Raw genomic sequence first — 27,339 nt, 5'->3', positions numbered from 1 at the left:
CCCACTCTGTGGAATGCCCTCCCACGCACAGTAAGACTCGCCTCTAGTCTCCAAACCTTTAAACGTTCCCTGAAAACTCACCTCTTCAGACAAGCCTATCAAATTCCAGACCCACCCACATAACCTTCAGTGCTTCCCTATCTAATTACATCCTCTCTGTACAGTATACATAACATCACATATTTTGTCTTTCTTTGCTCTCACACCCTCCTGACACTTGGCCAACATTGCGGGGTATCATCATACAACCCATTAAAAACCTAGCAATCTGGTGGACCATTATGCAATAGATAGCATCTATCCTTGTGTATCTATGCCTATTTCCCTATAGATTGTAAGCTTGTGAGCAGGGCCTTCCTACCTCTATGTCTGTCTGTTTTTACCCAGTTTTGTTCTATTACTGTTGTTCTAATTGTAAAGTGCAACGGAATATGCTGCGCCATATAAGAAACTGCTAATAAACATATATAGATAGATAGATAGATAGATATATATATATATATACTGTATGTAAAATATCTGCTATTTTTTTTTACTTGTGTTGCATGTATTCTTCTATATTGCTGCAAGTGAAGGGAACTCTATTGTATATGCAAGAAAGCTTATTATGCATTGAATAGCTTAACAAAAGAGATACAAAAGACTTTACGCAATGGAATATTATTATCATCAGTTTCTTATATAGCGCAGCAAATTCCATTGCGCTTTACAATTGGAAACAACAATGATTAAACAAAACTGGGTAATAACAGACAGACAAAGAGGTAGGAAGGCCATGATCGCAGGCTTACAATTTATACTAAAATAATAGGCATTGATAGGTGTTATTTATTGCTAACAAAATTATGAACTCCAATAGGCACTAGGTGGATTTACATGAAAGATACACTGGGTGTGACCCCTAAGAAAACAGTGGACTTCCCTGGAAAATGTAAGTGGTCTTTTATTCCTGAAGGATTCACTGGATATCTTCACTCCTTAGCCGAAGGGTTTCCTCTATATAATTTTCCAAATGATACCCAAAAGGAAAAAGAGGAGATATGGTGCAATATTGCTAGTAACACACCTGCTGGAATAAACAGGTAAATTGCACTCACATTTCAATAATGTCAAACAGACATATAGCTCAGAGGAGAGGATTTTCCCCGTTGATCCCAAATTGACTCCTTTGAAAAGTAAAAACATGAACAAGGCATATCTACCACACAGTGGGTATCACTGAAACCAATAGGAAAACAGAAGGTCCCGGTTGATGGAAAAAGCAATGGGCCAAATCGGGATAGATCCACGTGCTGACCAGGGACAAAGTCTCCAAAAGGTTCAGGTTCCAAACTGGTGGTCCCTACCTTTTGGCGAAGGAGTGAAGATATCAAGTGACTCCTTCAGGAATAAAAGACCACTTACATTTTTTTCGAGGGAAGTCCACTGTTTTATTAGGGGTCACATCCAGTGTATTTTTCATGTGAACCCACCTAGCGCGTATTGGAGTTCATAATTGTGTTATCCTTATGTCCTTTTAGGATTTTGTTTAGTCTAAATCCTTTTTTGTACTCATTGGATGCTATTGTGGGTTGAAGTGCGCCTATTCACTTATCATTTTCTATTCATAGGTGTTATTTATTGCATAATGGTCCTCTAGATTGGAGAGGTTCTTGGTGGGCTGTATATTGCATTATCTTGTGTAGGATATGGTCATATTTTGGAGATGTTTTAGAGATGTATTTAACATGATTTTGAGATAGATTGAATGTGGGGAACACAGGAGTGATCAGAGTCAAAATTGACACCTAGGCAGCGAGCTTGTTGGGTAGGATTGATTTTTGAGTTCTCAACAGTGATAGAGATATCAGGTTGGTAACTACTATTGGTCGTAGAAATGTAATTAATTCTGTTTTGGAAAGATTAAGTTTGAGGTGGTGAGAAGACATCCAAGAGGAAATGGAATAGAGTACTATAATTATATGACAAAGAAGGTCAACACATAATATCTATAACAAAGGGACAATAAGATGTATACTGTATATGTGTGTGTGTGTGTGTTTGTGTGTGTGTGTGTATTTTTAATTTCATCCTGACTACCCACATTCCTTATATTAGGTATACATTACCACTTTTTGACACCAATGGTCGCTTGAACCCTAATCCCCAATTCCTATACAGGTTGAGTATCCCATATCCAAATATTCCGAAATACGGAATATTCCGAAATACGGACTATTTTGTGTGAGATAGTGAACCCTTTGTTTTTTGATGGCTCAATGTACACAAACTTTCTTTAATACACAAAGTTATTAAAAATATTGTATTAAATGACCTTCAGGCTGTGTGTATAAGGTGTATATGAAACATACATGAATTGTGTGAATGTACACATACTTTGTTTGATACACAAAGTTATAAAAAATATTGGCTAAAATGACCTTCAGGCTGTGTGTATAAGGTGTATATGAAACATAAATGCATTGTGTGCTTAGATTTAGGTCCCATCACCATGAAATCTCATTATGGTATGTAATTATTCCAAAATACGGAAAAATCCGATATCCAAAATACCTCTGGTCCCAAGCATTTTGGATAAGGGATACTCAACCTGTATATATATATGAATTAGGAATTAGGGTTCAAGCGACCATTGATGTCAAACAGTGTTAATGTATACCTAATATGAGGAATGTGGGTAGTCAGGATAAAATTTAACAAGATAATTTTATTTTAGACAGTTGTTTCACATGAATTGAAAAAAACAACCCACAAAAATAATATAAAATAAAAATCAAGATATAATATATATATATATATATATATATATATATATAATATATACTGTGCAAATGGATCGGCACTCTTCTAAAGCTTGGCTTGATTGCTCTGGTGTCCTCTGGGACCTTGATATACTTCCCAATTCAAACAAACAGCGGCGCTTGGAGACTTTTCAAAGCAATGAACGTGTATTCACATCAAACTGAAATCCAAAGTTTCGGGGCTCACCTGCTCCTTTGTCAAGGTGTGGGTTACACACCTTGACAAAGGGGCAGGTGAGCCCCGAAACGTTGGGATTTCAGTGTGATATGAATACACGTTCATTGCTTTGAAAAGTCACCGAGTGCCGCTGTTTGTTTGAATTGGGAAATATATATATATATAAAAGAGCAAAAATGACAGCACTCAAAACCATAGTACAGAATGAATAGATGGTGCAAGGCAGTAAAATAACATAAAGGCACTCGCTTTTCCAGCTCATTGGAAAAAGCAAAACAAGCCAGCACTCACGGTTTAGATGAGAAAACGAAGAAGATTTATTCCATATCAAGGCGACAAGTGAACATACAGGCACAGCCCAACAGCTGTTTCAACCGATACAGGTCTTCCTCAGGGGCTATCTTCTTCATTTTCTCATCTAAACCGTGAGTGCTGGCTTGTTTTGCTTTTTCCAATGAGCTGGAAAAGCGAGTGCCTTTATATATATATATATATATACATATATATGTGTGTGTTTATATAGTAGAGCATAGGAGAGTATGACCTCCTGCTAATTAAGTTAAGACTCGCCTATGCTCTATTATATATACACATATATAGCTTTTTCTCTGACGTCCTAGTGGATGCTGGGGACTCCGTAAGGACCATGGGGAATAGACGGGCTCCGCAGGAGACTGGGCACTCTAAAGAAAGATTTAGGACTATCTGGTGTGCACTGGCTCCTCCCCCTATGACCCTCCTCCAAGCCTCAGTTAGATTTCTGTGCCCGGCTGAGCTGGATGCACACTAGGGGCTCTCCTGAGCTCCTAGGAAGAAAGTGTTTGTTAGGTTTTTTATTTTCAGTGAGACCTGCTGGCAACAGACTCACTGCATCGAGGGACTAAGGGGAGAAGAAGCGAACCTACCTAAGTGGTGGTAGCTTGGGCTTCTTAGGCTACTGGACACCATTAGCTCCAGAGGGATCGAACACAGGACCCGACCTCGTCGTCCGTTCCCGGAGCCGCGCCGCCGTCCCCCTTACAGAGCCAGAAGCAAGAAGGTCCAGAAAATCGGCGGCTGAAGACTTCTGTCTTCTCCAAGGTAGCGCACAGCACTGCAGCTGTGCGCCATTGCTCCTCATGCACTCCACACACTTCGGTCACTGATGGGTGCAGGGCGCTGGGGGGGGGGGGGCGCCCTGAGCAGCAATACTGACACCTTGGCTGGCAAACTGGCACCATATATAGCCCCAGAGGCTATATAGGTGCTTTTTAACCCCTGCCAGAATCCATAAAAATGCGGGAGAAAGTCTGCAAAAAAGGGGCGGAGCTATCTCCTTCAGCACACTGGCGCCATTTTTCCCTCACAGCTCCGTTGGAGGGAAGCTCCCTGGCTCTCCCCTGCAGTCAATACTACAGAAAGGGTTAAAAAGAGAGGGGGGGCACAATTTAGGCGCAGTATACAATATATATAGGCAGCTATAAGGGAAAACACTCTTATATGTGATATCCCTGTGATATATAGCGCCCTGGTGTGTGCTGGCATACTCTCCCTCTGTCTCCCCAAAGGGCTTTGTGGGGTCCTGTCCTCTGTCAGAGCATTCCCTGTGTGTGTGCTGTGTGTCGGTACGGCTGTGTCGACATGTATGAGGAGGATAATGATGTGGAGGCGGAGCGAATGCCTGTAAATGTGATGTCACCCCCTGCGGGATCGACACCGGTGTGGTTGGACTTATGGAAGGATTACGTGAAAGTGTCAACTCCTTACACAAAAGGTCGACGACACAGAACAGCCGGCTACTCAGCTTGTGCCTGTTCCAGAGTCTCAAATGTCATGGGGGGCTCTAAAAACGCCCACTACCTCATGGCAGAAACAGATGTCGACACGGATACCGACTCCAGTGTCGACGACGATGAGACTAGTGTACCCTCCAAATAGGTCCACCCGTTACATGATTGAGGCAATGAAAAATGTATTACACATTTATGGTAATACCCCAGGTACCACATAAAAGGGTATTATGTTTGGTGAGAGAAAACTACCAGTAGTTTTTCCTGCATCTGAGAAATTAAATGAGGTGTGTGAGGAAGCGTGGTCTTCCCCCGGTAAGAAATTGATAATTTCTAAACGGTAATTGTCAGCGTACCCTTTCCCGCCAGAGGATAGGTCACGTTGGGAAACACCCCATAGGGTAGATACAGCGCTTACACGCTTATCAGAAAAGGTGGCACTATCGTCTCCGGATACGGCCGCCCTGAAGGAACCTGCTGATAAAAAGCAGGGGGTTACCCTGAAAGATATAGTCACACACTCGGGCATTATATTGCGACCAGCCATTGCTTCGGCATGGATGTGCAGTGCTCCCGCTGCGTGGTCAGATTCCCTGTCGGAAAATTACTATGGATAGGGACAATATTTTGCTGACAATAGAGCATATAAAAGACGTGGTCTTATACATGCGTGATGCACAGAGGGATATTTGCCGGCTGGCATCAAAAATAAGCGCTAGGTCCATTGCCGCCAGACGGGGGTTACGGACTCGGCAATGGTCAGGCGATGCCGACTCGAATCGGCACATGGAAGTTTTGCCCTATAAGGGGGTAAAACTGTTTGGGGATGGTCTTTCAGACCTCGTTTCCACAGCTACTGCTGGGAAATCGACTTTTTTGCCACAGGCTACCCCACAACAAAAGAAAGCACCGTATCATCAAGTACAGTCCTTTCGGCCCCAGAAAAGCAAGAGGGCTAGAGGCTCATCCTTTCTGCCGAGAGGCAAAGGTAGAGGAAAAAGCTGCAGCACACAGCTAGTTCCCAAGAGCAGAAGTCCTCCCTGCGTCCGGTAAGTCCACAGCATGACGCTGGGGCTGCTCAGGCGGACCCGGGTACGGTGGGGGCCCGTCTCAGAAATTTCAGCGCCCAGTGTGCTCTCTCACATGGATCCCTGGGTCCTTCAAGTAGTATCTCAGGGGTACGGGCTGGAGTTCGAGACGTTCTTCCCCCCGCCGTTTCCTAAAATCTGCCTTACCGGCACCTCCCTCTGCCAGGGAGGCGGTGTTGGTGGCTATTCAACACTATAATCACAACAAGTGATTGTCAAGGTGCCCCTCCTTCAGCAAGGAAGGGGTTACTATTCCACAATGGTTGTGGTACCGAAACAGAACGGTTCGGTGAGACCCATCTTAAAATTAAAATACTTGAACTTTTATATCAGAAGATTCAAGTTCAAGATGGAATCGCTCAGGGCGGTTATTACGAGCCTGGACGAGGGGGATTACAGGGTCTCCCTGGACATCAAGGATGCGTACCTGCATGTCCCCATTTACCCTCCTCACCAGGAGTACCTCAGATGTGTGGTACAGGACTGTCACTATCAGTTCCAGACGCTGCCGTTGGAGTTGTCCACGGCACCGAAGGTCTTTACCAAGGTAATGGCCGAAATGATGATACTCCTTCGCAAGAAGGAAGTTTTAATTATCCCGTACTTGGACGATCTCCTGATAAAGGCGAGGTCCAAAGAACAGTTGGTAGTGGGGGTAGCACTCTCTCGGGAAGTGCTACAACAGCATGACTGGATTATCAATATTCCAAAGTCACAGCTGGTCCCGACGACACGTCTTCTGTTCCTGGACACAGACCAGAAAAGAGTGTTTCTTCCAGTGGAAGCACACGAGTCCTGGAAAAAATGGTAGCTTCGTACGAAGCATAATTCCATTCGGAAGGTTCCACGTAAGGACGTTCCAGTGGGACCTGTGGGACAAATGGTCCAAGTCCCATCTACAAATACAACAGCGGATAACCCTGTCGGCAAGAAACAGGTTGTCGCTGCTGTGGTGGCTGCAGAGGGCTCATCTACTAGAGGGCCGCAGATTCGGAATACAGGACTGGGTCCTGGTGACCACGGAGGCCAGCCTTCGGGGTTGGGGTGCAGTCACACAGGGAAGAAATTTCCAAGGAGATTTCGCTTCACATAAATATTCTGGAGCTAAGGGCCATTTACAATGCCCTGTGCCAAGCAAGGCCCCTGCTTCAGAACCAGCCGGTACTGATCCAATCAGACAATATCACGGCGGTCGCCCATGTAAACAGACAGGGCGGCACAAGAAGCAGGATGGCGATGGCAGAAGCCACAAGGATTCTCCGATGGGCGACCTACACCCGGGAGAATGGGGACTTCTTCCAAGAAGTTTTCTAAATGCGGGTAAACCGTTGGGAATGACCACGGGTGGACATGATGGCGTCCCGCCTCAACAAAAAGTTGAAAAGATATTGCGCCAGGTCAAGGGACCCTCAGGCGATCGCTGTGGACGCTCTAGTGACACCGTGGGTGTACCAGTCGGTTTATGTGTTTCCTCCTCTACCTCTCATACCCAAGGTACTGAGAATAATAAGAATGCGAGGAGTGAAAACCATACTCGTGGTTCCGGATTGGCCAAGAATAGCTTGGTACCCGGAACTTCAAGAGATGCTGGCAGAGGACCCTTGGCCTCTGCCGCTCAGACAAGACCTGCTGCAGCAGGGACCCTGTCTGTTCCAAGACTTACCGCGGCTGCGTTTGACGGCATGGCGGTTGAACACCGGATCCTAAAGGAAAAGGGTATTCCGGAGGAAGTCATCCCTACCCTGATCAAAGCCAGGAAGGATGTCACCGCAAGACATTATTACCGCATTTGGCGGAAATATGTTGCTTGGTGTGAGGCCATGAAGGCCCCGAAGGAGGAATTTCAACTGGGTCGATTCCTACACTTCCTGCAAGCAGGGGTGACGTTGGGCCTCAAATTGGGGTCCATCAAGGTCCAGATTTCGGCTCTGTCGATTTTCTTCCAGAAAGAACTGGCTTCACTGCCTGAAGTTCAGACTTTTGTCAAAGGAGTTCTGCATATTCAGCCTCCTTTTGTGCCCCCAGTGGCACCTTGGGATCTCAATGTGGTTTTGGCATTCCTGAAATCACATTGGTTCGAACCACTTAAGACTGTGGAATTAAAATATCTCACGTGGAAAGTGGTCGTACTGTTGGCCCTGGCTTCGGCCAGGCGGGTTTCAGAATTGGCGGCTTTGTCTTGAAAAAGCCCTTATCTGATTTTCCAGATGGATAGGGCAGAATTGAAGACTCGTCCTCAGTTTCTCCCGAAGGTGGTCTCAGCTTTTCACTTGAACCAACCTATTGTGGTGCCTGCGGCTACTAGGGACTTGGAGGATTCCAAGTTGCTGGACGTAGTCAGGGCCCTGAAAATTTATGTTTCCAGGACGGCTGGAGTCAGAAAAACTGACTCGCTGTTTATCCTGTATGCACCCAACAAGCTGGGTGCTCCTGCTTCTAAGCAGTCTATTGCGCGCTGGATTTGTAGCACTATTCAGCTTGCGCATTCTGCGGTAGGATTACCGCAGCCTAAATCAAATAAAAGCCCATTTCACAAGGAAGGTGGGCTCATCTTGGGCGGCTGCCCGAGGGGTCTCGGCTTTACAACTTTGCCGAGCAGCTACTTGGTCAGGGGCAAACACGTTTGCTAAATTCTACAAATTTGATTCCCTGGCTGAGGAGGACCTGGAGTTCTCTCATTCGGTGCTGCAGAGTCATCCGCACTCTCCCGCCCATTTGGGAGCTTTGGTATAATCCCCATGGTCCTTACGGAGTCCCCAGCATCCACTAGGACGTCAGAGAAAATAAGATTTTACTCACCGGTAAATCTATTTCTCGTAGTCCGTAGTGGATGCTGGGCGCCCATCCCAAGTGCGGATTGTCTGCAATACTTGTACATAGTTATTGTTACAAAAATCGGGTTTTGTTGTGAGCCATCTCTTCAGAGGCTCCAATTGTTATCATACTGTTAACCGGGGTTCCTATCACATGTTATATGGTGTGATTGGTGTGGCTGGTATGAGTCTTACCCGGGATTCAAAATCCTTCCTTATTGTGTCAGCTCTTCCGGGCACAGTTCCTAACTGAGGCTTGGAGGAGGGTCATAGGGGGAGGAGCCAGTGCACACCAGATAGTCCTAAATCTTTCTTTAGAGTGCCCAGTCTCCTGCGGAGCCCGTCTATTCCCCATGGTCCTTACGGAGTCCCCAGCATCCACTACGGACTACGAGAAATAGATTTACCGGTGAGTAAAATCTTATTTTTTTATATCTTGATTTTTATTTAATATTCTTACTGTGTTTTTTTAAAAAAAAATATGTGAAACAAACTATCTAAAATAAAATTATCTTGTTAAATTTTATCGTGATTAACCACATTCTCTTGAACCCTTATCCCCAATTCCCACTTGTTCTTATTACAGTAACTCACAAATACTGTGTATTTAAGGGACATCTGACGCCCTTGAATCTTGGGAGTGTCGCAAAAACAAAATAGACTATTATTATATTTCTACTGTTAGATACAATCTCACAAGTGGTGCCGCTCTCTCTTGTTACCACACACACACATTGCTATATGTGTTTGTATATATATATATATATATATATACACAAGAGAGAGGGACGGCGGCACTCAGAGTCTTTCACTTTCAGAAGTATTAAAGCAAAGGGTGCATTTAGACGAATAAATGCACCCTTTGCTTTAATACTTCTGAAAGTGAAAGACTCTGAGTGCCGCCGTCCCTCTCTCTTGTGTATATTGGGGTTGCCATACCCCTAGGAGGGCACCGGAGCAATACCCCTATGGGGACAACGGAGTGCCGGGCTGTTTCCATGTACTATATATATATATATATATATATATATATATATATACTGTGCAAATGGATCGGCACTCTTCTAAAGCTTGGCTTGATTACTCTGGTGTCCTCTGGGACCTTGATATACATCCCAATTCAAGCAAAACAGCGGCGCTCAGAGACTTTTCAAAGCAATGAACGTGTATTCACATCATACTGAAATCCAAAGTTCAGGGCTCACCTGCCCCTTTGTCAAGGTGTGGGTTACACACGTTGACAAAGGGGCAGGTGAGCCCCGAAACGTTGGGATTTCAGTGTGATATGAATACACGTTCATTGCTTTGAAAAGTCTTCGAGTGCCGCTGTTTGTTTGAATTGGGAAATATATCTATCTATCTATATATATATATACATATATGTGTGTGTTTATATAGTAGAGCATAGGAGAGTCTTATCTTAGTTAGTTATGACCTCCTGCTAATTAAGTTAAGACTCGCCTATGCTCTATTATATATACACATATATAGCTTTTTTTTATATCTTCATTTTTCTTTAATATTCTTACTGTGTTTTTAAAAAAAAAATTATGTGAAACAAACTATCTAAAATAAAATTATCTTGTTAAATTTTATGGTGATTAACCACATTCTCTTGAACCCTTATCCCCAATTCCCACTTGTTCTTATTACAGTAACTCACAAATACTGTGTACTTAAGGGACATCTGACGCCCTTGAATCTTGGGAGTGTCGCAAAAACAAAATAGACTATTATTATATTTCTACTGTTAGATACAATCTCACAAGTGGTGCCGCTCTCTCTTGTTACCACACACACACACATTGCTATATGTGTTTGTATGTATATATATATATATATATATGTGTGTGTGTGTATATATATATATATATATATATATATATATACACACACATATAGCAATGAGTCTGGTACCCATATTAAGACAAAAATGAAACCCAGTGCCCTCACAATGTTGGATACATATACTGTACATCTTAAAATGTTTTTGGAATAATATAGAATTCTCAACTTTATTCTTTCGGAAATGTGTTTATAAAGTGCTATGTGTTGCCCTGATGGTAAACTCCTGAATGGATGACATGTGATTGACTTGTCATACATTTAAGCTGTGTTAGTTTGCTTTGCATGGCACATATAGTCTTTGGCAGAACAACACCAAATTACATTTCAGTCTTATCAAAAAAATCTATATATGCATAGGTGATTTATGCTGAGAATGCTGATTACGAGCAGCACATCTTCACCAGCCCATTAATTATGTGATTGCATTGCTCATCAAGTCATGATTGTGTGAGTCACCTTTATCAAGATATAAAACATGGATGAAGCAGGAACAGTAAAAAAAAAGTAATGTAATATGCCTTAGTCACAGTAATCTGACAAAGTACATTTATATATACAGATGTGTCCTCATACATCATTGCTGCAGTCACGCCACACAAGCCCCTCTTGGTGCACCAGGTCACTCTGCTTCTGTTGGGCGTCTTGTTTGCTGAAAAATCATCTCAGTTCAACTCAATGTGTCTAGGATGCATAGGAGACTGTTCTGGTTAATTTGATATATGACACTTGTATATCTGTATGCGACTGAGTCTCTGAATCTGTACATGAAGTGCTACACTGTAGCAGCCGCAGCTTTTTTCCAATGCATGTTCTGCTATGCTCTGTGTACAGACTCAGTCACGCACAATATACAAGTGTTGCATATCAAATTAATCAGCACAGTCTCCTCACGCATCTTAGTCCCATTGTGTGGCGACTAACACGCTTTTTCTACAGAAAAAGACACCTGATGTTAGCAGAGTTGCACGGGCTGCTCACTCATGCCAGGTATCTCGCAATGCATGGCATATTGAGGCTAGATGTATGAGGACGCATATGTAAGTCATATTAAAAAGAGATACAGTGCGAAGCCTGGAACAAATATCAAATAGTTTTTTTAGTTTTACATAGGATAACCTGACAGTCTCTTGGCTTAAATATCTTTAAAAGGTACTTTGTATCTGTGACTTTTTTGCTTTAGGCACCACATTGTCTTGAAAACTACAGATACATTATATATCTCATTGTGTTCTCTTTTGTTTCATTAGTCTATTGACCCAGGACAACAGTTCACATGGGAGCACTCTAACCTGGAAGTTAACAAACCAAAGAATAGATATGCAAATGTAATTGCATATGATCACTCACGTGTTCTGCTTTCAGCCATTGAAGGTAAGCAAAATCTTCTTACTTCAATGAACAGTGGTATTAATGTCTCAGACTGTCATAAACAGCTGCTTTACTGTGTTCAGAAGGTGCTTTCTATCTATATTTGGATTTTATGTTGGATTTCTGGAAATTAAGCTGCGGGTTATAACTATTAACTACAGGTATGTGCATTTTGCAGAGTTTTACAGCACTCTTATGCCTATCACTGTTCTTTAATTTAGGCCATGCGTTTTCAAATCCACTAGAGCGTTATTTTCTGTTGTGGGAAATGTAAGGATTTGACTCATTTGAATGAACCTCTGCACTGCAAAACACAATCACTGCCTGTTCATTACAATAACTGATCCAGGGAGAGGGAGGGGGCCAGGGCGACGACATATTTTCATGATTAAGTAATAGCTAGGTGGGAATGTTTATATGGTTTACATATAATATTTCATTTTACAGTAGTTAGTAGGGTCCGATGATGATTTAAGTAGTATTTAAAGAACAGCTCTATCTAAATAAAATAAAAATAATTGTTAATATACAAGCAGAAAAAGGGAGTCTGGTAACACACAAGCGTGTATTACTCATTTTCCCCTGGTCAGTGATCAATTCTCCACCAATGGTCAGTTCTCTATCCAAATGCAACATGAGTTTGAAATTATAGAGTTCTGGCACAAGAAGACATATGCTATATGCTATAACTGTTTAAAGGTGTTTGCTACACTCAGGGCCGGATCTAGACCTTGTGGCGCCCAGGGCAAAAAAAATAGGGATGTGGCTTCATGGAGAAGGGGTGTGGTCAGTTATGCCCCCTGTAGTTGTGCCCCCAGTACTGTGCCGCCTGTAGCTGTGCCCACAGTAGTATTTCCCCCGGTACTGTGCCCCCTGTAGAGTTGTGCCCCAAGTAGTATTGCCCCCAGTACTGTGCCCCCTGTAGAGTTGTGCCCCCTAGTTGCGCCGCTTACAAAAAAAATAAAAAAAAATTAATACTCACAATCCCCGCTCCTTCTTCTCGACCGCTGCTGCCCTCCATCTCCGGCCGCCAGCGCCTCTCCTCGGATCTTTGGGAGAGACGCCATGACGTCTCTCCCATAGCACCGCATAGACACTAGAGGTCAATTATGACCTCTAGCATCTCTGTGCTGCTCCCACAATGCAGTGCGGTGCACGATGACTTCATCACGCACCGCATCTACACTGCACCGGTCGGCACCAGTAGCGGATCTTGCCACAGCGATGGCGACCTCCGGATGGCGGCGGCGACCTTCCGGAAGGCGGTGCCCCGGGCAAAAATCCTGCTTGCCCATAGCAAGATCCACTACTGGCTACACTATATTTATTGTCATTTCTGGTAGAACTTCTATATTAAGGAAGCATAAAATTAAATAATTCTGATTAGTATAATATTTGCCTTATTGTAACACTTTTATTTTGTATGGTATTTCACACGATTTGCTCTATTTTATATCCAGCTGTTGGCTGTCAGTGTGACATACTGTATGTTGTACAGTACACATGAATGATAGATCCTTATAATGTATGCCAGTGGTGTATATCTTTTTCTTTTGTCACCATTGTCTGTGTGTATCCAACTCCAAGGTTAACAGGGCATTGGCTTTGACCAAGCCTATAACCATGCATGATAATGGATTGTTGTCAGACTAGAGCAACCTGTAGCCAGTAAAATTACTATAATGTTGAAGATCCAACTTCAATGGAAGTAGCTGCACTCAGATATGAAATTCATCTTTTACATCCACCTTGTTAAAATCCGCCAAGCTGTAGCTTTCAAATTTGTCTGTACATACTGTAGATACATTGATATGATAAAAAAAAGAACTATGATCGTACGTATTGTCTGAACTGCACCACAATATTTATTTGTCCTCTGTCTACTCTGCGGTGACTGTCTATATTGCAGAATTACTTTCCATATTTATTTGCCCATGCTTGTTTTAGTCTCTCCTTCTCTGTGGGTGCCAATACTTTAGAGATATAAAACATCATAACAAGTAACATCAAATATTCTTTTAGCAATGGGTAATTCCAAATATCCATTCACACCATATATCCCTAATACATACATACTGTGAGTTCTGTGGCTGTTGTTTTAAGGAACAATTTAGCACCTTGGGGATAAAAATATGTAACTTGTCCAGCAGCAAATACTGCAAATGATGTTACACTTAATAAAACAAGTCAAGAAAAGACATGTTTTGTTCAGAAGAAATTTACATATACTTTTTTCAGATCATAATGGAGTTGAGAATCATTTTAATGTATTCTGGTAACACATACCACAATATATTAGTTTATAAATGTCTCTTGTCAGCTTTACGCCCTCATATTACAGTACTGCTGAATTCAGGTTCCTAGAACAGATGTGGCATTGTAAATATATAGTCCATTTGTTGATGCATGCTTAGAAAAAAAGCATTACAAAATCTAATAAAAATGTATTAAATATTTTCTCATTTCCTTGCGTCAGACACACATGACAACATTACTTGCTATCTCATTCCATTATCACAAAACAAATGATCTCTGGTGTACCAGGTCATTAGTAACAGACCAGTTGTGTCTTTCTTTAATCTTTGAGAACATTAGCCTCCGGAGAGGGGGCTTCTAAAACTATGTATAGGAAAGGAATGCATAAAAGCCAGAGACAATATCCATTTTTCCCCAATTATTTCTAACACACAGTTTTAAGTTGCGTTATACTCAGCAGGCTATGAAAAGTGTTTCAAGTGTTTTGTTTTTATACCTTGCAGAGAAATAGTTATTTTGTTTGTATTTTTATTATTAATGCCACCCAGTGTTTTTAAAGGGCTAACTTACAATACAGTAACTCAAATATGGGCAAATGCGATGTAGACATACAGCAGACAGTAAACATAAAATGAAATTGGTTGTTGACTCTCCCATACTTCCTGCTTTACTGGATAAAGGCCCCCACACATCTAAGTGCTGATTCCCCGACCCGACGGCACCGCTCATCTGTCAACCGTCAGCCATTGATGATCAGTGATCCGTCGGGGAATTGGAGAAATTAAATATGTTAAAAATCCCCGATTTATTGATCCCAACTGGGAATCTGGATTTTCATCATGTTTAATATTCCTTATTCCCCAACTCGACCATCGTGGGATCTGCAAATAGCCGCAATATGTTGCTGAAATATGGGGGCCTTAAATTATTTAAATTTGACCTCATAAAAAATGTGGCATAAAATGATTTCTGTCCAGAGATTAGTTGGCCGTGTCAATGAAAGTCCATTAAACATAGTCCATGTTGCTTTATACAACAGTGTTGCTAAAGCAATCTTTCCAATATATCAATTGTTATATTACCTATACTTGAACAGGTCTGTGTCCAAACTGTCCAAGCAGGTGAGTGACAAATTTGGATGGATTGAGGGGTCTATTCATGAAGCAGTGAAATGTTTGGAGAAGTGAGCCAGTGGGGAAGTTGCCCATGGCAACCAATCAGCATTAAAGTAGCATTTATAAATTGCATATTACTATACAATTGTATGGATTAGCTGATTGGTTGCCATGGGCAACTTCTCCACAGGCTCACTTCACCATTCTTTTCATTGCTTCATGAATAGACCCCTCAGTCTCTCAGAGATCATGCAAAGTGATTTCTCTTGGGCTCTGTTTGTGTAGTCAGATGACATGTAAATAGATGTACACAGGGGCGTAGCCAAAACTTTATGGGCTCCATAGCCACATTTTGAAAGGTCTAAGACCTAATGCTTCTAGAGAGACATCTTTCTCTTTAGCGGTAGTTCATTTTATGCCCCATAATAATGACCTACTTAATTTTATGCCCCATAGTCATATCCTAGTCAGGGACATATTGGGGGAGATGTACTGAGCCTGAAAAGTGATAAATATCACTGTGATAAAGCACCAGCCAATCGGCTCCTAACTGCCATGTCACAGGCTGTGTTTGAAAAATGACAGTTAGGAGCCGATTGGCTGGTGCTTTATCACAGTGATATTTATCACTTTTCAAGCTTAGTACATCTGGCCCATTAAGAGAGTAGGGATCCTTTGTTCACTTTCCATCTGGGTCTTCTCCTCTCTAGCCAGAAGTGTGTGTGTGCTAGTAAACTTGGCACTGTGCCAGAGTCTATTGCGCATGCACAGATCTCTGGGAAAATGGTGCAGCTGACATTTTCCGGTGAGTTTTCTACTGCACTTTTGCAAAATGCCAGGAAAATGGCCACCACACCATTTCCATGTGATTATGAAGCCCTGCTGCCTCTGATTTTGGACTCAGAAGAGGTAATTATTGAAGAAATAGGTGCAGGGTGTGCACACACTACACTCATTATAAATATGCCATTGATCCTAGTTAATGTGATGCCTCAGTAGTGGTCATTTTATGTCCCATGGTAGATCCCTAATTCACTGTATGCCCTATACTAGTGCCATAGTTCACAATGTGCCGCAAAGTAGTGCTTCATCTACACATTATGCCACACAGTGCCCCCAATTCACATTATGTCATACATTTTCTCTAGGACATATTATGTCACATTTAAGAGTCTTCAGTTCATAATTCTACATTGTAATGCCTCCATATCTTGCCACATTGTACTGTCTCCAGATCATTTTATGCCCATTGTAGTGTCCCCATTTCATATTATGTCACACTGTAGTGCTTAGAGTTCACACAGTGCAAAATTTCAGTGCCCCCAATTTATATTATGCCACATTACAGTCTCCTGTTCATATAATGCCATACTATAGTGCCTCCACTTCCTATTGTGTCACTTTACAGCAGTGACAAGCGGTGAGGTAAAAGGCTGAGGAGGCACTAGTACCAGAGCCAGATTTGCATGCACCATATGAGCCCAAGGGTTCATGTGGGCATTATACAAAGTGCAGTAGTATATACTGCTGGAAATTGGGTGAGTTTTGATCAGAGATGTGCGGAAAAGTTAGCCAGGGGAGGCACTGCCTCACCTGTCATAGAGTTTTTACTCCAGAGTTTTGACTATAAAAATTATTAGAATAATACAAAGAAAATATTTATAATATATTCTTTGTTTTTTCATATACTTTATATAGTCAAAACTCTGTCTTATACTGGAGTATGACAGGAAAGGCTCTGTCTAACTTGCCTCACCCCACCACACGTCACTGCTTTATAGTGCCACAGTTCATATTTTGTAACATGACAGTGCCCTTCAGTATACCACATTACAGTGGCCCAGTTCATTATGCCACAGACTCCCTTTACCATTATAACATCCACTACACATATCTCTCATTGAAAATGCATTGTCACCCCATTTAGGCCTGGCTACGGGTCAGATATAATTGCTTAGCCAGCAATCTAGGAACTTGATAGACAGCTATATGACCAGTCCCCTAAGACTATGAACCCCATAGCAATGGCACCCCCTGCACCCACTATTACGCCAATGGATGTGCATGTGGATAGGTTAAGATTTACAGTTAACCAGGATTAACATAGTGATTCTGATCAACAGCCAACTGAGTCTTATCAAATGTTGGTCAGGAATGCTGGTCATTTTGGACCCACAAATCTTTGTTATGGGGTCAGTTTGGTCTAAAATAAAATGATTACATTTGCAGTACATTGCTGTATTTGTGGACAGCATTAGCACTTATTTTTGAAATGTAATAAATAAAGCCAAATTTTTAGCTCCCGGACCACCCCCATCCCTTTGGGGGACAAAGACGTTTGGGAGAGTGCCTGAAATTGGGACTGTGCTGCTGAAATTGGTACAGTTGTTAGGTACTGTATGTGTACATTGTTTAGGTTTTCCTCATACAGAAAAAGACACAATATTATACTTTGTTATAAAAGATGTGCTTTTTTTAAATGATCATTTATTTTTTTAATGTAAACTGTTTTTATTAATTAAGGCAGCAGACAGATCATTACAACAATACATTTCCAAAGGGGGGGGGGCAAAATCATCGCATATCATATATGTCAGTACAATACGTTTGAAGCACCCAAAGTATGGAAATAAGTTGTCTGCATCACTTACAGCATCAGAACATATAAAGGGGGAACATTTTAATAAAACAGCTTAGGAAAATAGGAAAGGAGAGAAAGAGAGGGAAAAGAAGGAAAAAAAGAAAAAGAAAAAAGGAAGGGGAAAGTTTAAGAAAGGTAGAGTCAGGTGAGAGTGTCTGCGCAGAAAGGACGAGTTCTTTGAAAGATAAGGGGGGAAACTTTATCTATTAGGGATCTGAGACATATCAGAAAGACAGCGTACACGGAATATGAGGGGGGTTATGTAGCCATGTAGGACCGATACACAGGAGAGTCTTTAAAGTCGTACCAGGGAAACCAGATAGCTGTGAAGCTAACGGTTTTCCCAGATGAGAAGGAGATAAGGTCTTCCATGTCTAAAAAGTAGTCGATCTTTGTAAACCATAATTTAATCGAGGGTGGTGAGGTGGATCTCCAAAGAGTTGGAATAACCGCTTTTGCTGCGTTGCTGAGATGTCTCAATAGGGAGTGTTTGTAGGAGTGCGCCCCCGCGGAGGTGTGATTGAGAAGCCAGAAACCTGGGTCTTTCGGGATCACATCCCCCACTATCAGTTCGGAGCACTTGAATACCTCTGCCCAAAATGGAATTATAAGAGGGCAATCCCACCAAATATGCACAAAGCTCCCTCGGGCATTTCTACATCTCCAGCACAGATTCGAGAGGGAGGGAAACATTTTATTAAGAACAAGAGGAGTCCTATACCATCTATATATGAGTTTATAGAGGGTCTCTAATGTCGATAAGCATAAAGAGCTCGCTTGGGCGTTACGAAATACGGAATCCCATTTGATCTGTGTAGGTAGCCCTGGCAGTTCCTTCTCCCAGGAAGCCATGAAGGTAGGAGGTTGCGGAAAAAAGACTTCCATGTGGGAGAGCTAGGAGAAACGCATAGTTTTTCGAACCCGGTGAGATCCCTAGTTATATCAGAAAGGTTCTTGGAAGATGTTATGAAATGATGAACCTGCAGGAACTTCCAAAACTCAGCACTATGTATGTTCCAATGAGACTGAACATCTGAAAATGAGCGCACCCTACCCGAGCTCATCAGCTGACCGACCCTGAAGATCCCGGCCTCTGCCCATGGAGCAAAAGCTGTCCCATGAAGACCCGGAACAAATTCGGAGTTATGGAGAAAGGATGTTAAAGGGGACCATTTGGAGGATATATGGCTCTGAGATCTCAATGTGGCCCATAATTTAAGCGTGGGGGAGACCGTGGGGTGGGTAACCCTCGGAAGGGTAGGAAGCCAAGGTGCAATTTCGATATAATGTGGAAGGCATCCCTCCTCCAGAAGAACCCATTGTTTGCGATCTTTAGCACGTGACCATTCCAGAATCCTTTTCAAATGTACTGCATGGTAGTAGTTAGAAATATGTGGGAGTTGTTACCCCCCTTGATGTTTTCTCCTAAATAAAATGTCGTGTTTAAACCTGGGTGTTCTGCATCCCCAGACAAATGCACGAATAAGATTCTGGACGTCTCGCAACCAAAGTAGGGGGATGTGTATTGGAAGGGTCTGGAGAAAGAATAATATCCTAGGGAGGGCGTTCATTTTGACAACGTTGATCCTGCCGAACCATGATAATCTTAATTTCTTCCATTTCTGGAAGTCTAGGCGAAGCCTTGCCAACAAGGGGCTAAAATTCAGGGAGAATAATTTGGATAAATCATTGGACAGTAGCACCCCCAAATATTTTAATTTGTGATCATGCCAAGTAAAAGGGAAGGCATGTTTCAGACCCTCTACTACATCAGGAGGAGTAGTTAAATTCATGGCAATAGATTTGGAATAATTTATTTTGAAGTTAGAGAGGGCTCCGAACTTCTCAAATTCTACCATCAGGTTTGGTAAAGAGGTGACCGGTTTTGAAATTATAGCGAGTAAGTCGTCGGCATATAAAGCCAATTTGTATTCAGTCCCTTTTACCAACAAACCCGAGATATTCGGATTGGCCCTAATGCTTCGAGCTAATGTTTCCATGCAAAGGACAAAAAGCAACGGGGATAGTGGGCAGCCCTGACGTGTGCCATTGGAAATAGAAAAGGAATCAGAAAGGGAACCATTAATCCTGATTTTGGCGGCCGGGGAAGTATAAAGAGATAGGATTCTATGAAGACAGGCATTACCGAGCCCTAGATGCTTCAGTATGCCAGACAAAAAGTCCCAGTCCACCCTGTCAAACGCTTTTTCAGCATCGGTCGACAGTATGATTGATGGGGACGAAAGCTGGCCCGCATAGTGAATCATGTTGAGCACTTTAGAGGTGTTATCTCTGGCTTCTCGGCCTAAAACAAATCCAGCCTGATCTCCATGTATCAAACCAGGTAATAATAGTTTAAGGCGGTTTGCAATCAGTTTGGCAAAAAGTTTTATGTCTATATTCAATAGTGAAATTGGCCGATAACTGGAGCAAAGACTGGGGTCTTTACCCTCCTTAGGTAAAACTGCAATATGGGCTTCGAGAGATTGCGGGGAGAAGGGCGAGTGTTCTGATATAGTATTAAAGGCTCTCGTGAGTAGAGGAACCAATTTCTCCTTGAAAACTTTATAATAAGCAATGGTGTACCCATCAGGGCCAGGACTCTTGCCGTTGGGAGAAGATTCAATGACTTTCCTAACCTCCTCAGTAGAGAAAGGGGCATCTAGATCTTCCACTTCTTTTGTGGATAGCGTGGGGAAGTCTAAGTCACGTAAGTAGTCAGCTATGGCTGTTTGATGGGACAACTTATCCGCTCTACCGGTCGGACCGGAAAGGTTATACAGAGTGGAGTAATATGCCCTAAAGGCCCTAGCGATGTGAGGTGTCTCATGTTGGGGCTGACCATGACTATTTTTAATTGTATGAATAAAAGTAAGAGCACGTTGCTCTCTAAGGGCTTTGGCCAGTAATTTCCCGGGTTTGTTACCCCATTGATAGTATCTGCTACGGCATTTCCGATGAGAAAATTTGACTCTGTCGGAGAGTAGCTTATTCAGATCGGCCCTAGCAGCTTCAAGATCAGCATAATGTTGTGGGGTTTGGAATTTCTTGTGTAAAAGCTCAAGAGATTGTATCTTAGACAGTAATTCACCCCGGAGTTTCTCCCTCTGCCTTTTGCGGAAAGATCCTATCTGGACACAAACCCCTCTAATGACACATTTATGTGCCTCCCAGACCGAGACTTTAGAAATGTCATCTAGGTCATTGGTACAGATATAGGAATCTAAGGCATTGTCGATTCGAGACCGACAGTCCGCGTCCTGCAGAAAAGTGTCGTTAAAACGCCAGGACCATTGGCGATGTGTACTGGGAGGCAGGCGTAATGTGAGGTTAACTGGGGCATGATCTGACCACACAATTTGTCCTATAGAAGCATCAGAATGGAGATGTAGGTGTCGGTGATTTAGAAACAGGTAATCGATTCTAGAATATGTCTGATGTGGGTGTGAGAAAAAGGAATAATCTATCTCGGCGGGATGTGTCAGTCTCCATGTGTCAATCAGCTGGTGGTCGAGCAGGGCGCGCCTCACCCCCCTATGCTCCCTCTCCGGCCTGCAAGAAACCTTTTTAGAATTGTCCTGGAGGGGATCTAAGGTCCAATTTAAGTCGCCTCCCATCACCACCACCCCCTCCAAAAGAGGCTCTGCATTATCTAAAACCGAGGACAAAAAGGAAGGTTGTTTAGCATTGGGAGCATATATGTTCAAAAAAGAAAAGCGTTGGCCGTATATATCGCATTTCACCAGCAACCCTCTACCTTCAGCTATTCTATGGGAGGTAACATTAAGGATAGGCAGGTGGCGAGCCAATAATACAGCCACGCCTAATGTCTTACCGGCAGAATTATTAGACAGGAAAACATGAGGATAGTAGTGACATTTTAGGGACGGCACATGTCCCATCCTAAAATGCGTTTCCTGAATAAAGGCAACGTCAACTCTCTCATCTCTGAGCCATTTGAGGAGTTTAGACCTTTTCTCGGGAACATTCAGCCCTTTAACATTAAGGGTAGTGACATGTAAATCATTCACCCCCTTCATTACGGCAGACCTAAGGGCTTCACAATAGTCATCCCTCCGACAGACACTGGAGGGGGGAAAGGAAGAGCAGCAAGGGAAGGAAATAGAAAGAGAGGGGGAGCAGAGAAAGGAGGAAAAGAAGATGCAGCGTGGAAAACCACGTTGCGAAGTACCATAATATTAAGCAGAGATGAGGGCCCTCATTCCGAGTCGTTCGCTCGGTATTTTTCATCGCATCGCAATGAAAATCCGCTTAGTACGCATGCGCAATATTCGCACTGCGACTGCGCCAAGTAATTTAACAATGAAGATAGTATTTTTACTCACGGCTTTTTCATCGCTCCGGCGATCGTAATGTGATTGACAGGAAATGGGTGTTACTGGGCGGAAACACAGCGTTTTATGGGCGTGTGGTTGAAAACGCTACCGTTTCCGGAAAAAACGCAGGAGTGGCTGGAGAAACGGGGGAGTGTCTGGGCGAACGCTGGGTGTGTTTGTGACGTCAAACCAGGAACGACAAGCACTGAACTGATCGCACAGGCAGAGTAAGGTTGAAGTTACTCAGAAACTGCTCAGTAGTTTGTAATCGCAATATTGCGATTACATCGGTCGCAATTTTAAGAAGCTAAGATACACTCCCAGTAGGCGTAGGCTTAGCGTGTGTAACTCTGCTAAATTCGCCTTGCGACCGATCAACTCGGAATGAGGGCCGAGAATACTAGAAAAAGTACAGCTGCAAAAAGGACAGGAGCGGAATCCTGCCGACTCTCAGTCCAAAGAAACAGGGGATGCAGCATGATGGGGGTCCTACGGGGGGCCCAGGACAGCGACCGTCCACAAAATAGAAGCTAAACAAATATAAAGTATTACCGAGGAGTGCACACAGGCACAGGTGAAACATATAGAGAAAAATAAAATAAAAAAGTATAAACAAAAACTATGTAAACATATATATATATATATATATATATGAAAATAGAAATCAGTTGGTGCGCTACTTTCCTTCTCAGTTTTTAAATTCAAAGAAGAGAGAGTTCTGAGTTGATTGACTTGCACTTTAGTTCCCTAGGGTTTTCCTATGGGTGGCAGCTCAGTCCTTCAAAGTGTCACTAGGTTTAGTGACAAATTAATCTGAAAAAAACAAGGGGGAGGGACAAGCGCCTAATAGTGCAGTATCTTCACACCGAATTAGGTTGTGTATAGTGTCTTATCTATAGGTAATATGCGTACCAGAAGTATGATCTATAGTGGGCACATCAAATGTTTTTAGTATTTTTCACCGCAATTGGTCCCCAGATTGGACGTCAATGTGGATGTTCTCTCAATCATCAGTTTGCAAATGCACCGGTCTGTAAATAATCAGAGCGAGAGGCACCTCTCATAGTGCAGAAATCACTTAGTAAATATATTGGAATTCATAGAAGACGATAGGTATTAAGCGTACCAGAATATGAACACCAAACAGCTTTTAAATATGAACTTTTTGTCAAGAGCGGCTTTCCTTCGTATGTTTAGAGAGTGGTGGACTTCATGTATTGCCGTGTGTAGATAAATATATCACAGGCTAAAAAATATGTAGGTTTTAATTCATAAAAAGGAAACATAAAAAATATATATTCTCAAAGAAAGAGTTCATAAAGCTTATCTGGATAGTCCAGGATTTTTTCCGTGGTCCGGGGTATATCCACCGTGTAAGTCTGAGTCAAGGGGGTTCAGAACAGGTCCTCAACGCGTTTCACCTATAAAAGGCTTCCTCAGGAGTGTTACTGGGCGGAAACACAGCGTTTTATGGGCGTGTGGTTGAAAACGCTACCGTTTCCGGAAAAAACGCAGGAGTGGCTGGAGAAACGGGGGAGTGTCTGGGCGAACGCTGGGTGTGTTTGTGACGTCAAACCAGGAACGACAAGCACTGAACTGATCGCACAGGCAGAGTAAGGTTGAAGTTACTCAGAAACTGCTCAGTAGTTTGTAATCGCAATATTGCGATTACATCGGTCGCAATTTTAAGAAGCTAAGATACACTCCCAGTAGGCGTAGGCTTAGCGTGTGTAACTCTGCTAAATTCGCCTTGCGACCGATCAACTCGGAATGAGGGCCGAGAATACTAGAAAAAGTACAGCTGCAAAAAGGACAGGAGCGGAATCCTGCCGACTCTCAGTCCAAAGAAACAGGGGATGCAGCATGATGGGGGTCCTACGGGGGGCCCAGGACAGCGACCGTCCACAAAATAGAAGCTAAACAAATATAAAGTATTACCGAGGAGTGCACACAGGCACAGGTGAAACATATAGAGAAAAATAAAATAAAAAAGTATAAACAAAAAATATGTAAACATATATATATATATATATATACGTATAATCTAAAAACCATCTAACCAAGTTTCATGAAAGCTGAGCAATTATGTATATGAGTATCGTCACAGAAATAATGAATGCAGCTTGAACAAAACAAAATAACATATCGACGATACCCCATCACTCATCTATGAAACCATTACAACTTTACAACGTTACAGAAACCGATCTCACGTGTGGGCAACACATAGCACTATTTAAGGAAAAGAACCTGGTGTATGACATGAGTAAGGAGAATTCACGTCCCCATGGGACGAAACCTCCCCCTCAGGGAGGCTTAGAAGAACGTGAACTAGAAGTAGCTCCCCTCGTCCGTGGGGAATGTACTTGTTGCCACGCGTCGTCTGGAGGGAGCACAACAGGTAGATCTGGTAGTTGGTGAAAAGCTTCCCAGTCAGGTAACGGTACCGGAGGTATTCCCAAGGTCATGAAGAAGGTCTGTAAGTCCGAAGGTCTAGAGAGACTTGCGACCTTGCCACCGTGAGAAACCTGAAGGGAAAAAGGGAAGCCCCATCTATATTTCAGTTCGAGTTTCCTGAGAGAATCAGTAAGAGGCTTCAAGGCTCGACGCTGCTGCAGGGTCGACCAGGCGAGATCAGGAAATATCTGAATCTTGTCTCCTTGAAAGTCAATACTGTCCAGGCGACGGGCCGACCTCATTATTTCCTCTTTTTGTACATAATAGTGGAGCCTGCAAATCACATCGCGTGGCCTGTCAGATGGCAAGCCACGAGGTCGGAGGGCTCTGTGAACTCTATCAAATATAATATCCTTGTTCGGGTCTAGGTCAATAAGTTCTCCAAATATTGTAGATAGAGCAGTTATCAGGTCGGCTTGTTGAACGCTCTCAGGTAGGCCCCTGACTCTGATATTATTTCGCCGGCCGCGATTATCCATATCCTCAATACGTGATTTTAGAAAAGAGATATCGTCCCTTTTATGAGATAGCACCTCCCGAAATTTAGTCAGAGAATCCAAGCTAGACGACTCATGGCGTTCCAGAACGTCAACACGGGTCGCAATTTGAGACATGTCTTGTCGCAGCGCTGTCACTTCCTGAGTGATGGTGGAAAGCAGGCGAGTCTCCAAGGCCGAAAAGTCTTGCTTCGTGGGAAGTGATTTTACATGAGATAAGATCTCGCTTATCTCCGCAGACAGAGTGGGGGCCTGCGGAGGCTGCAAAGTCCCAGGGGACGTCATGTCGTCTACCAGACCGTGCAGGTTCGGGGAGGCCGGGACAGTAGAAGAAGCAGCGGGTATTGAGGTTGGAGTAGTTAAGAACTGACGTAAATCCGAGGAATGTCGGTTCGTAGGGGATGAGATCGCGTCCGGCTTGGTCTTGGCCTTTTTTTTCTTTATCCCTCTCACCATGAGATCGGTCTTCAAATAAGATAGTGCAGCATTACACTTTCACAGAACCTCGGCAATATAGGAACATGTGGACCGTCGCCGTGCAAAGGCCCCCACGTGGTCTTAGGGCGGCATCAGGCAGGCAGACACATTGTTATGAAACTATATAGCTGATCCGGGTGTGGATACTGGACGCCGTGCGCCAGAGAGTGCACGGCTGCAACACCACTCCCCAGGCTCCGTGGCCCTCCCTCTATGATCAGCAACAGCAATAATTCTATTATGGCTCTGATAACAGCAGGGAGCCAACTGGTTCATGTGGGTACTGCACCTGGGTTGGAAACAGTGTGTGGGCAGCAGAGAGGTCACTGCTATGCCTCCAATACAGGACTCCCTGCAGCACACAGCCCCCCGATCACCCCTCTCTCCCCCCCCCCCACTGGAGCCCCACTAACCACAAGTCCGAGGTGAGCGCTCACTTCCGGGGCCCAGTGGGGGAGAGACAGCAGGAAGCAGCCGTTCAGCGGAGATGGCCACCGGGCGTCTTTCCGCCCCGTCCCGCACAGCGATGTCCAGGGCACCCGAGCAGCAGTGAAGGTAGGCGGCGGGCAGCGGGGAATATCTCAGCCGCGGCTGGCGGCACTGTGTTAGATAGAGGTCCGGGAGAGGTTTGCGGCCCGTTCCGGCGATGCTGGAGCTGCCGCCGGGCTGGAGAAGAAATCGAGGCCCCGGCTTATGGGAGCCCTGTAGGCCACAATCCGCAGGAGCGGTTAAAACCACTCCCCGACTCCGCAGCACTAACAGGGGCACTGCAGGGGGGAACAGGAGGAACAGGGGAGCCGCTGAGGGCACAAAAGATTTCAGAGAAGGGGTTTATAAAGAGGGAAAAGCCCTGAGTCTCAGGAGCTCACTCAATATGCGACTGCCTCAATCAGCAGCCAGACCACGCCCCCTAAATGATCATTTATTGACTGACAGAATGGGTTAGACATGGGTGTCAGTGCTAGATCACTGTAATCCATCCTATGATCATCTTGTATGTATGCTGTACAGTGGGGCATTCCCCATTCATTCCCCATCCAGTCCAGTTATCTTTCATTCATACTAAATGGGTTTTACAGTTTATACAAATAATGTGTTATTGCCTGCTCTTTGAAATGAACGTTATTAGTTTCCAGATAAACGAGCACCAACCACATCACGTCCTTACTGTAAATGCAAAAATGATTTATTTTGAATCTTTTATTGCTTATACCTTGAAAGCTCCATCATATTTTCTGCCTATATATCAGCCATGGACCAAGCCGACCAAGGTCATCTGCTCATTATTCTTCTAATCTGTACAATTCCTTGCCAGAATAATGTTTGATATAGCTCTACTGCTGTTTAAATCAAAGCATCTTAGTTTGACTTGGGTTTCTCTTGATTGTTTGCATGATAGCTTTCTGTAAGTGATTGACTGCTAATCACTGAATCTGTGATACTAGGTATGAACAATGAATATTCTTTTTACTCTTGAATTATGCATATTGCAAATCTAAAGCAATATGTTAGACTGGTGATGTTTCAGCCTACATCAGTAGCTCTAATCCATCTTTAAATGTGATCATTTCGTTGTAGGAAGACTGTTGTTTTTGTGTATATGGAAAGGAGCGGACAACCTGTTGTGAAGCTCATTGTTGTGACTTTACGGCTCAAGACCATTAAGAAGCCGGCCCACAGTTGAAATGTTGTCC

The 27,339-nt window shown here is 43.3% G+C and overlaps 1 protein-coding gene across 38 annotated transcripts in view; it reads left to right on the top strand.

Annotated features, from left to right (window-relative positions):
* PTPRD (protein tyrosine phosphatase receptor type D) overlaps positions 1–27,339 on the top strand; it is a 2,362,472-nt gene that overhangs the window by 2,272,942 nt on the left and 62,191 nt on the right. For all 38 annotated transcript variants that reach the window (XM_063914017.1, XM_063914015.1, XM_063914014.1 and 35 more), the window contains one exon: positions 11,745–11,868. In XM_063914017.1, the coding sequence (XP_063770087.1) occupies positions 11,745–11,868 (124 nt within the window). The remainder of the gene's footprint in view (positions 1–11,744; positions 11,869–27,339) is intronic.

The sequence above is a fragment of the Pseudophryne corroboree genome, chromosome 1 (genome assembly GCF_028390025.1).
Source record: "Pseudophryne corroboree isolate aPseCor3 chromosome 1, aPseCor3.hap2, whole genome shotgun sequence".
Classification (NCBI taxonomy): domain Eukaryota; kingdom Metazoa; phylum Chordata; class Amphibia; order Anura; family Myobatrachidae; genus Pseudophryne; species Pseudophryne corroboree.
The sequence above is the reverse complement of the archived record's forward strand: the minus strand, read 5'-3'. Positions and strand labels throughout refer to the sequence as shown.